We start from the raw sequence: 12,667 nt of genomic DNA, 5'->3' as shown, positions 1-12,667 counted from the left end.
CGATATGAAATCAAGGCAGAAAAACTGGCCTTTTACCTGTATTCCATTCCCATTCATAGCCCAGCAACTTTCTCCACATACAGTAATCTCTTCAAGATTAAAACCTGAAGAATGACAGGTAAGAAAAACACACATCTTGGCCAGTTAAGAAATTACCCTCTTTGCTATTATGTATAGTATTTCCTGCCCAATCTCCCCATATACTAGAAAATAATGCTTCTGCTATAACAATTATATACATCACTGACATTTTTCATGTTTAACAAAATTCAATACAAGGGTTTTGGGGGGAAAATTGCTTTGGTGCATTCCACTCGAAACTTATGGAACTTCAAAACATAATCAAAAATAGTAATTGATAATCTAGACAGTTAATCTAGGTGTGTCAGTGGAGCTAGTGGCTGCCATAGTAGATATTTAAAATACAGAAAAACAAATACAGCAATGCTTTAATAAAAGCAATACTGGCAGGTGCTGAGGGCACAGGAAGCAACGTAACCTGCAGACATGCAAGGCTGACTGCACCTGCCTAGAGAGGTGCCAGGGCCAGGTGACCCTTGTGATCACTGTCATCTCTCCCTCTCTTTCTCTCACACTCACAGCAGAACTAAATACGTTTTCCTGCCCTATTCAAGTTCAAAATTTTTTCCTGCCACCTCTGCTCCCTTTGCCTAGGAAGATTTGTATGAATAAATATAATGTTGGCCTTGTTTACACATTCTGCCCTCACCAATCACATACAAGCTCACATGCCTCACAGAACGGAGCACTTGGAATTCTACACTGTCCTCAGAGCAGCTGGTCTGAATCCTTAGGGAGGTTGCCTGCTCATTCAGGGGCACAGGCAAGTGAAATCAGGGCTAGAGGCCTCCCAAGGCTGGGTTTGCCCCATCCCATAACCACTCCTGTGATCTATGAAAGAAATAAGTCTCAGAGAAAGATGTGATCACAGATAAGTGCAAATACTTACATATAATAAGTGGGATAGAGTCCTTCAAAATACCAGCAATGTTTTTTGGCCTCTGTGCACTGGAAATATAAGGAAGAAAAGATTTGTCAGTGAAAACTCATTTGCATACTGTTGAGAAGATCTCACGCAAAAAAAACAAGGAAAGATGAGTGAAAGCAGCTTAAAGTGTGAGAAGCAGGCATTGGCGGGGTAATGAACCAGAGGGAGAGTCCCCCACTATATGACTTTTTATTTCTTCAAAATTTTTGAAAGAGAAGAAAACATTTATTTCCCTATCATTTTTCTAGCTTTTCTAAGTACAAGGGGACAAATAATTCATTAAAATGTAAATTTAAAACAATCATTTTTTAAAATTCACATGGTATGATACTTCAAATATCTAAAGATGGCTAGAAATAATTACACAGATTTCCCCCTAATTTTTGTTTTTGAAAAACATCTCCCAGAGTTTTAACATTTCTAGATCTTTATATTTCAGGATATAGTGACCCTCGAACAATGTGGTGGTTCGGAGCATCCACCCTCCACACAGTTGAAAATCCACGTAGAACTTATGGGTCAGCCCTCCATCACCACGGCTCCACACATTATGTAGTGTTGTTGTATTTACTATTGAAAAAAAAAATCACGTATAAGTGGAGCCATGCAGCTCAAACCCATATTGTTCTAGGGTCTCAGTTCAGTTCAGTTGCTCAGTCATGTCCGACTTTTTGCGACCCCAAGAATCGCAGCACGCCAGGCCTCCCTGTCCATCACCAACTCCCGGAGTTCACTCAAAAACTCACGTCCATCGGATCAGTGATGCCATCCAACCATCTCATCCTCTGTCATCTCCTTCTCCTCCTGCCCCCAATCCCTCCCAGCGCCAGGGTCTTTTCCAATGAGTCAACTCTTCGCATGAGGTGGCCAAAGTATTGGAGTTTCAGCTTCAGCATCAGTCCTTCCAATGAACACCCAAGACTGGTCTCCTTTACGATGGAATGGTTGGATCTCCTTGCAGTCCAAGGGACTCTCAAGAGTCTTCTCCAGCACTACAGTTCAAAAGCATCAATTCTTCAGCGCTCAGCCTTCTTCACAGTCCGACTCTCACATCCATATATGACCACTGGAAAAACCATAGCCTTGACTAGACGGACCCTTGTTGGCAAAGTCATATCTCTGCTTTTTATATGCCATCTAGGTTGGTCATAATTTTCCTTCCAAGGGTCTACAGTATTCCAAAAGGCATATTCCCCAGTGGGCACCTATGCCTGCCAGACTCTGTGAGAGAGAACTGACCTGATACAATCCATGAGGGCCCTGCCCTCGTTCATTCACAGGGATGAGAAAGATGGAAGAAAGGGACAAGGAGGGACTTCTCTGTGCTTTCCAAGGAAGTTGAGGCTGAATTTTCCAGATGGCAGGGCTGAGAAGATGTGATACCACCCTAGGGGGTTCAGTATCTCAGACACCTGACAAGTGACAGGAAGCCAGTGGCACTAACTGCAAGTAAGAGCTCCAAGCAGAAATGCTCTGACCGAGTTGAGCAAGGCTTTTCTAAAATTACTCCATTCATGCCATTATTTTAAAAGAATACACAACTTCCTACCTTCATGACCCAGTTCATTGGTTCCCATATGTAAATAACACCTTCAAAATATTACAATGCAAAAGTACCAGCAGGAAAAGGCACAGTGAAAACAAAGTTTTCTTTGGGCAAGGCAGGGACCAACTGAGTTGTTCACCCTCCTTCTCTGGGGTATATGCTGATGCCTTTCTAGCTCAGTCTGCCTGATAGCTGTAGAAGGTCGGAAACATACCCCAAATCTACAGTAGAATGCCAAGGGAGAGGTGAGTATGAATGTTATGTGTTAGGCTGGCTAAATTCAATGAGTTATGAAAAGAGCATGAAACACTAGATTTTAAAATATATATATGGTTTAAGACACTCAGAAGCACATTCAGGCAGCCTGAAATGACCCAGCTTTATTAAGGGAAAATGAGTTTAATTTACACTAGGTTAGCTCTTGTCCAATTCAAGAAACAAAGTTCAAACAGCTAAAGAAATCAATTTATTTTGTCAAGGAAGAGCAATTCCAGGTGTGTACCCTAAGTTACAATTCATTTCACTAGAGACTTCTATGATAAACTGAGAAACCAGGTCTCATTTCCAGGTGGCATTTCCAATGTCTCTTCATTCTCCATCACCACTAGAGACAGACACAGTTTCTTGGAATTCGACACTCAAGTTCCACACACAGTCAAGAAATGGTGTCCCTAATGCCAGTCCTAAAACTCGGGACACCAGAGCCAAGTTCAAGCCCCTGCTTATTGCTGCTCTGGTCACCCACATGGGCATCTGACTGGAGACTCAGACCCACAGGCCCAGGAGCAAGGGCCAGCAGTGCCTCAGCACTCAGGGCATGAGATGCTGCCCTCAGTGTCTGCTGTGGGACAGTCCTTTACCTGAAGACCTCCTATTCAAAGCAGCCACATTTTTGGACCCAAACACCACATCTCCTAACTCTTAAGGTAACAACAAAAATAGTATCATTGTTGCCTTTTAGGATTTTTTTCTTGGTGTGTCAATATGAGGAATGCCATTTTACAGATCAAACACTGGGACCCCTCATGGGTGTCTTGCTCAAAACCACATTTCTTTACAGTGTGGTTTCTCCTAGATTAATCAACATTACCCTGAAGAACTTCCTTTGCCCACCTCCCATGTCCCCATGTTGTTGTATGACTGGAGGACAGACTGACATTAGATCTGCTCCCAGTTCCACCATCAGCAGGTAAGGCGCTTGGGAAGGCAGATTCCCAGTTTGGGCCTCCTCTGAACTTAGCAGCACTGTGGGTGATAGGAAGACGCACACGCATGTCGAGCAGAACCCATGGGAGCATGAGCTTCAGAGCTACAGCAGGTTAAACAACAACTTGAATTGTGAGACAACACAACTCTCAGACACTCCCACACATGGCTGTCGGGAAGGAAGAGCAATCTCTGCAAAACTATGGCTGCATTTCTCTTTCACGGATTCCCTCTCCACAACGATGGAACACCACATGCACAAGGTTACGTACTGTGGCATTATTTCTAATAACGAAATTCTGGAAACAATGTAAATACATACTCACAGCAGGCTGATCAGATAGAGAACAGTATGTCCATACAACGGAGGACTAAGCAGCCAACAAGAATAAGTTTCTCAGAACCTGAATGAAATGATTTCCACAATGCAGTGCTATGAAAAAGCAGTATTAAGAAGGGCACATGTAGCACACTGATTTTTACAGAAAAGGAAACTTGTACATTTGGTTAATTTTTTTTACAAAAAGAACCACAGGAAAGGCATAGTCGAAAGTAATGAGAATACTTGTCCTATAGGGGAGGTGGCAGAGGCTGAGGCGGGAATGGGGATTCTGTGAGTATACATTTTTTGGCCATACTGCGTGCCATGAAGGATCTTAGTTCCCTGACCAGGGATCAAACTTGTGCCCCCTGTAGTAGAAGTACGAAGTCTTAACCATTGGACCATCAAGAAAGTCCCCGAGTATACTGTTTTATATAGGTTGATTTTAGAATCCTGTAAATGTTTTTCATATTCAAAAAACAAAGTCTGGAGAAGGAAATGGCAACCCACTCCAGTATTCTTGCCTGGAGAATCTCATGGACAGAGGAGGCTAGCAAGCTACAGTCAGTGGGGTGGCAAAAGTGGCAGGCACAACTTAGTGACTGAACAACACAACACTTAAATTGTACAATATGATGCATTTTAATATATGTGTGCACCTATAATATCACAAAATTAAGGTAATGAACATATCATTACCCACAAAAATTTTCTTATGCCCCTTAATGATCTCTTCTTGTCCTCCCTATCCAGATTCAACTATTGATTTATTTCATTTCATAATACACTAGTTTGAATTTTCTAGAACTTTATATAAATGTAATACAGTATGAGTTTTTTTTTAACCTTCTATCAGTAAGCATAATTGTTTTGAGATTATTTACTATTGTTGGGAATATCAATATATTATTCCTTTTTGCACTGAGTAATGTTTCCTTGTGTATGGATGTTATACAGTTGCTTATCCATCAATTATTAACGAACATTTAGGTTGTTTCCATGGGTTTCCTGGTGGCTCAGATGGTAAGGAATCTGCCTAGAATGTGGGAGACCCAGGTTCGATCCCTGGGTTGGGAAGATCCCTGGAGAAGGAAATGGCAACTCACTCTAGTATTCTTGCCTGGAGAATTCCATGGACAGAGGAGCCTGGTAGGCGACAGTCCTTGGGGTCGCAAAGAGTTGGACACAGCTCAGTGAGTAACACACTAAGTTGTTTCCAGGTTCTATCTTTTAAAAATAAAGCATATTTGAAACAAAAAGAAAAGAAAAAAGTAAAATCAAAAAGGATTTTTAACAAATCCACTTTCCCAAGCTTGAAGAAATTCCATGAGTTCCATCATGGGGCTCCTCTTACACAGGCTCCCACTTTGTTGGTAGCAACCACACAGAGGGAGCTGGGGTTAACACAAGAGACTTACAAAAACGCCCTCCCATCCTGCTGCCCAAAGATGCCAAGGTCACCCTTTTCTGCCCACTCTTGCTCAAACCATCCCTAGTCTCTTCCCAGCATTTGCTGGGGTGTCTGGTAAATCCACTGATGCTTGTTGACTATTTTAGCGATGACCTTTCATCACTTATCACTAAATCCACTCAAATAAGATCTATTTTTTAAATAGTAACCCACTTTGTTCCTTTATAAAATATTCTCTAAGAAAATGTTGCAGTTATATTTCCTGAGACAGAAGAAAAAAAAATCTCTGTTAAATTGAGCTAGCTACCTACCATTTAAATTCTTGAAATTTGCTAATATCCAGGCAACTTCTCTACTTTTGGATGCTGGACTTTTACCACAGCTTTTATCAACAGAGCAACAACACATATATATAGTACCTCACAAAAGTTAACACATCATTATATCATTTTACAGCTGAATAATATGAAGAACACAAGTCATGTTTCATTAATTGTAAGACAGTTTCATTCACTGTAAAACTCAGTGAGGACTGGGGAGTCCTGATCCTTTCCACTGTTGAGTCTCTCCTCCAGTAAAAGCTGGTTAACTGATCACCAGTGTTAAAGTCACCTTGCACAAGCACCCGAGAGACCTAGCGGTAAAAATGGAGATTAGGCTCTCCAGGTAGGAAGGGCAGAGGGAGTTTTCTGCTGGAATCCACCCAGGATGGAAAGCCAGGTTCTACCAAGTGAAAGTCTACCAGCAAAGCCACAGTTAGCCTACTGATTCCAATTTCCAAGTCAGCATAAACACCAGAATTCAGGGTGTTGCCAGATAGCTCAAGCGTTGCAGATGCGGTCAAAATGGGCATTTGTAAAGCGAGGGTGCTTTCCAGAATGCTCCCCAACAGTGCTGGGCTGTCAGAGGCAACCCCATAGACAGTCAGATGGCAGCATGGTGAAACGCGGGAAGAAGGCATTGTGCCAGGCTGCACTGCAACAGGGCCAGGATGAATCCACCCATAGAGGAAGGATGGATTAAAACCTAAAGAACTGTATTTCAATTCTGACAGCCACTCACCAACCACGTTGTCAGTTGGCCTGGCTCTCAGCATCCTTTCTTCTAAAGTAGGATGGATTCTCATCCCTGCTGGATGCATTAGAGAGCTTGATGAACTAATTGAGATTGAATACCTCAAAATGCCTGGCCAGACCGGGGACTGGCTCCAGGAATCCCACAGCCAGTTAGCACTCTATTTGGAAATATGCATCCTGAAGCCAGCTTTCTTAATTCTCTGGAACAAATGACTTCTAAGGCTTATTTTTACTGTAATCATTTATCATTTAAGAAAAAGCAAAATGCCCTGAAAACAAAGATTCTAAATACATAAATACGTTTTGGAAAACTGTGGTATGCAGTTTTCTAAAATCTCCTTAAAAGAATAAGCCCCTTTCCAAAAAGAGTTTGAAAAGTAAACAAGGGGGGGGGGGAACCAAAAAACATTTCACGGTTTTATGTCTACCTCCAAAAGTAGCTCAACCCATTCTATAAAGATATTACCATGACTTCTTAAAAACTGACCATCTACTGAAACAGAAAATACATTTGTTAGGAGAGATCAGTCAGCTGCTTGCTGTCCCTGATGGTGTCCTCGACAGCCAGGATGCTCCACCATGTTGTGGGCAAACAGTGGGCCTTCACTGAGCTCATGGAAGCACTAGCAGTAGAGCGATCTATTTCCTGAAGAGAGAGTGGAGAGTAGCAACATTCAATTTATAAACTATTGACAAAGCAGAACCTGCAGGAATGCAAGAAAACATTTACTGTCAGGCACAATCCAAATGAGAGAATCTTAAGATTTAAACTGGAAAGGCTTGTAAGTTGTCTGTACCCAGGAAAGAATCCTAGCGGTCTGTCATTCAACGACTATGATATTATAAATGTAGTTAAGCCCTCCTAAATATTGTTATCCACAGTGAGCCAAGAACAGGCCCCAAAGAACAAATCCTTGCTAATCTCAAATGATAATCCTCACATTGACATAAATTATTCTACATCTATCTCCACTGTATAGGAAGGATCATGATGCCACTGTTTGATAAAATTGAACATCTTTTTTCTGTTCCAAAGTCAAAGAATCAGTACCACAATACTGATCAAGTTCAAAGATCAGTACAACAATACTGATCAACTTTGAGAGAACTCAAAGTACCTGTGACTTTGGACACATGGTGGTCAAGAGCAAGCTCGAAGGGATTCAAAGCACTGAGCAGTTTATCTAAATTCTACCCTCCTCCTTCTGTTCAGTGGAGGCTGCACTGGGATCTCTGAATACCAAACTGGCAGATAAGGGCTTCATTAACAGAGCTAATTCCACCTGGAAAGTAAGTACCCTTGTTTTACTTACTGTGGCAATAACTTTAGGTGGTCTGTTATGAACCAATAAGTACACAATCTGCTGTGAGACAGTGGCGGGGTGTCCCCAAGAAAATCAGCCTGATGACTCTCTCCAATCTGTGCTGGAACCTGGTGCGTCTTTTACTTTCATCAATGTGCCTTGAGGCTGCATTCAGTTTAACCCAGTTAGCTTCAGCCCAGTTAGCTAGGGCATCCACAGTCCCATGGAGGGAGCCTTCGAGACACTGGGTGGTCTTGTGCTTAGCACCATAGACAGAGGCACAGGGTACAGAGAGGCCCTGTTGAAGTCTGATAAAAAATTTACAAAGGGAACGCTTGATCCTCACTGGGGCAGAGCTGCCAGAGGCTAGAAAAAACCCTAATAGTGCTATCTCCTGCTCCTGTGGCCACTGGCACCCCTGTGTACCTGGTGCTGCCAGGGTCCCCACAATCCAAGCAGCTGTGCCACTTCTCCACATGGTCTTCCAACTCCTGTAGATGACCAACACACAGAAGTTGAGATAAAACCACAGTTAAACCCCAGGGGCAGTGTGGCTAAGGAAGAGGATTGAAAACCTCCCCACCAGCTGTACAAGCTATAGATCAAATCCATACAATCTACGTGGACTCTGTATCTATGGAATATATAAAAAGGACATTGAGTGTTCTCACAAAAGAAAATGCCCTAGCTCTAGCAGGGGTAGACAGTGGAGGCAAAAACACATAAGAGCAGGGCAAGATTAGAGTATGAGCTGTCCCCACGGAAGGTCTAGAGACCAGCCCAGTATTGGAGGGCCTCCTATGGATGCAGAGGTGGGCTGACTCACAGCGGTGAAAAGGATACTGACAGCTGAGATCCAGCAAAAATTATTATTATGCTTATATTTGGATTTGTTCTGGATGTCTTCTCTTCTATTTTTTGTGTTCTTATAGTTGCTGTTTCTTTTTTTAATTATTAACTCTGTTTAACCTTCTGAGGACTTTTTTCTAAATCACACTTTTAATTTCCATTACATAATTCTACCTCTATGTTCGGTTTTTGGGTTTCTGTGGGGTATTTTCTTTTTCCTTTTTAAATTTTGTTTGTTTCTCATATTGTTCTTTTCCTGCTGCAGTTATTCTTTTATATATGTTTACATATATGTCATATATATGTTATATTTTTATATGTTTGTTTCTATATATGTTGTATATATGTTTACATATTTATTAATTTACATGCAAAGTACATCATGCAAAATGCCAGGCTGGATGAAGTGCAAGCTGGAATCAAGACTGCCAGGAGAAATATCAATAACCTCAAATATGCAGATGACACCATGTGGCAGAAAGCAAAGAGAAACTAAACAGCAAAGAGAAACTTCATCTCTTGATGAAGATGAAAGAGGAGAGTGAAAAAGTTGGCTTAAAACTCTACAGTCAAAAAAACTAAGATCATGTCATCTGGTCCCATTACATCAAGGCAAATAGATGGCAAAATGATGGAAACAGTGACAGACTATTTTCCTGGGCTCCAAAATCACTGCAGATGGTGATTGCAGCCATGAAATTAAAAGACACTTGCTCCTTGGAGAAAAGCTATGACCAACCTAGACAGCATATTAAAAAGCAGAGACAGTACTTTGCTGACAAAGATTCGTCTAGTCAAAGCTATGGTTTTTCCAGTAGTCATGTATGGAAGTGAGAGTTGGACCATAAAGAAAGCTGAGCGCCGAAGAATTGGTACTCTTGAACTGTCGTGTTGGAGAAGACTCTTGAGAGTCCCTTGGACTGCAAGGAGATCCAACCAGTCCATCCTAAAGGAAATCAGTCCTGAATATTCATTGGGAGGACTGATGCTGAAGCTGAAACTCCACTACTTTGGCCACCTGATGCGAAGAACTGACTCACTGGAAAAGACCCTGATGCTGGGAAAGATTGAAGGCAGGAGGAGAAGGGGACAACAGAGGATGAGATGGCTGGATGGCATCACCAACTCGATGGACATGAGTGGGAATAAGCTCTGGGAGTTGGTGGTGGCAGGGAAGCCTGGCATGCTGCAGTCCATGGCATTGCAAATACAACTGAGCAACTGAACTGATATATATTTATACATGCTATATACTTGTATATATGTAAAAGAATACAGCAGGAAAAGAATAACATGTGTATATATATATTTTTCTATATAGTCCTATTTCTCTTTTGTTTTCTTCCTTTTCTCTATTTCACCATGTTAGCTAGTTTGTTTGGTCTTCTTTGCTCTATTCCCTAGTTGGTAATCTTTGGTCTTGTTTTCTGGTTTGTGTTTTAGTTAGTTTTGTTTTTAATTGGTTGATATCATTCTTAGCTTTCTTTGCTTGCTAGGTCACTGTCTTGTACTTTATTTTCTTTGGACTATTTTGGCGTTTTGTGAGTGTGTGTGTGTTCCTTTTGTTTTGTTGTTATTGGCTGATTGTCCATTTATCTTTTGTTTAGGGTTTTTGTTTGTTTGTTTGTTTTTGTTTTTGTGTGTTTGTTTTAATCTACTTTAATGCCATAACAAATGGCTTGTAGGATCTTGGTTCCCTGGCCAGAAGTCGGGTTTGAGCCTTTGGGCTGGGGAAACTGAGTCCAGGATACTAGAATGCAGAGAACTCCTGACACCAGGGAGTGTTAACTACTGAGAACTCCCATGAAGGCCTCCACCTGTGTCCAAGACCTGACATCATCTAACTGCTAGCAGCACCCAGTACAGGATGCCTCACCCAAACAACAAGACAAAAACAGCTAACGGGCTTTCCACAGATACCCCAAAACATGCTACCTCACACAGCCCTACCCACCAGAGGGAAAAAAATAAAACTCTTCCCACCAGAACACAGGCACAAGTCCCTCCCAACATGAAGCCTACACAAAGCACTGAACCAAATCCAGCCACTAAGGGTAGAGACCAAAAGGGGGAACTGCAATCCTATAGCCTGGGGAAAGCAGACCCCAGATACAGTAAGTTAGAAAAAATGAATTAAGACAGAGAAATACTCTGCAAATGAAGGAAAAAGGTAGAAACTCAGAAGGCCAAATAAACAAAGAGGAAATAGGCAAACTATCTGAAAAAGAATTCAGAGTGACAATAGCAAAGATGATACAAAACCTCAAAAATAGAATGGGGAAAATACAAATCAATTAACACACTTAACAAGGACGTAGAAGAAGTAAAGAACAAACACACATAAACGAACAATGTAATTACCGAAATTAAACGTACTCTAGAAGGAATCAATAGCAGAGTAACTAACTGAAGCGGAACAGGTAAGTGAGCTGGAAGACAGAATGGTGGAAATAACTGCTAAAGAGCAGAATAAAGAAAAAAGAATGGAAAGGACTAAGGACAGTCTCAGAGACCTTTGGGATAATATTAAAAGTGCCAGCATTCAAATTATAGGGGTCCCAGAAAAATAAGAGAAAATGAAAAAGTCTAAGAAATTTTTTGAATAGACTTTAGTCGAAAACTTTCATAACATGGGAAAAGAAATAGCCAATCAAGTGCAACAAGCACAGAGATACTAATCCAGGATAAACCCAAGGAGAAACATGCTGAGAAATGTAAATCAAACTAACAAAGATTAAAAAGAAAGAAAAAATATTAAAAGCAGTAACAAAAAAGCAACAAGTAACACACAAGGGAAACCCCACACAATTAACCACTGATTTTTCAGCAGAAACTCTGCAGGCTAGAAGGGAATGGCAGGACACAGTTTAAGTACTGCAAGGGAAAAATCTACATCTAAGAATACTCTATCCAGCATGGATCTCATTCAAAATTGAGGGAGAAAACAAAAGCTTTACAGACAAGCACAAGTTAAAGAGCACTACAGAACCAGCTTTATAGCAAATGTTAAAGGGACTTCTCTATGGAGGAAATACAAGAGAAGGAAGAGACCTACAAAAACAAATCCAAAACAGTTAAGAAAATGCCAATAGGAACATATATATCAATAATTACTTTAAATGTAAATGACTTAAATGCTCCAACCAAAAGACATAGACTGGTTGAATGGATACAAAAAAAGGACCCATATACTTGCTGTCTACAAGAGACCAGGTTCAGAGCTAGAGACACATACAGACTGAAAGTAAGAGTATGGAAAAAGATATTCCATGAAAATGGAAATCAAAATAAAGCTGGAGTAGCAATTCTCATATAAGACAAAACAGACCTTAAAATAAAGACTATTACAAGAGATAAAGAAGGACACTACATAATGATCAATGGGTTAATCCAAGAAGACATACCAATTATAAATATTTATGCACCCAACACAGGAGCACCTCAATACATAAAACAAATGCTAACAGACAAAAAACTCAAAAGATGCAGAAAAAGCTTTTGAAAAATTCAGCACCCATGTATGATCAACTCTTCACAAAATGGACATAGATGGAAATTACCTCAACATAATAAAGGCCATATATCATATACCAGAACTGACTCATTTGAAAAGACCCTGATGCTGGGAAAGACTGAAGGTGGGAGGAGAAGGGACAACAGAGGATGAGATGGTTGGAAGGCATCATCAACTCAATGGACATGAGTGTGAGTAAGGTCTGGGAGTTGGTGATGGGAGGGAAGCCTGGCATGCTGCAGTGCATGGAGTCACAAAGTATCAGACACGACTAAGTGACTGAACTGGGGAACTGAACAATAAACCCAAAGCAAACGTTATTCTCAATGGTGAAAAACTTAAAAACATTTCTTCTAAGATTAGGACTAAGACAAGGGTGCAAACTCACCACTACTATTCAACATAATTTTGGAAGTTCTAGCCATGGCAA

The 12,667-nt window shown here is 40.9% G+C and overlaps 1 protein-coding gene across 3 annotated transcripts in view; it reads right to left on the bottom strand.

Moving 5' to 3' along the window:
- Positions 1-12,667, bottom strand: part of VOPP1 (VOPP1 WW domain binding protein) — a 167,808-nt gene that overhangs the window by 86,463 nt on the left and 68,678 nt on the right. For all 3 annotated transcript variants that reach the window (XM_027957924.2, XM_060402039.1, XM_060402040.1), the window contains exon 2: positions 971-1,029. In XM_027957924.2, the coding sequence (XP_027813725.1) occupies positions 971-1,029 (59 nt within the window). The remainder of the gene's footprint in view (positions 1-970; positions 1,030-12,667) is intronic.

The sequence above is a fragment of the Ovis aries genome, chromosome 19 (assembly GCF_016772045.2).
Source record: "Ovis aries strain OAR_USU_Benz2616 breed Rambouillet chromosome 19, ARS-UI_Ramb_v3.0, whole genome shotgun sequence".
NCBI classification, from domain to species: Eukaryota; Metazoa; Chordata; class Mammalia; order Artiodactyla; family Bovidae; genus Ovis; species Ovis aries.
Note: the sequence above shows the minus strand (reverse complement) of the source record. Positions and strands in the feature narration are given on the sequence as shown.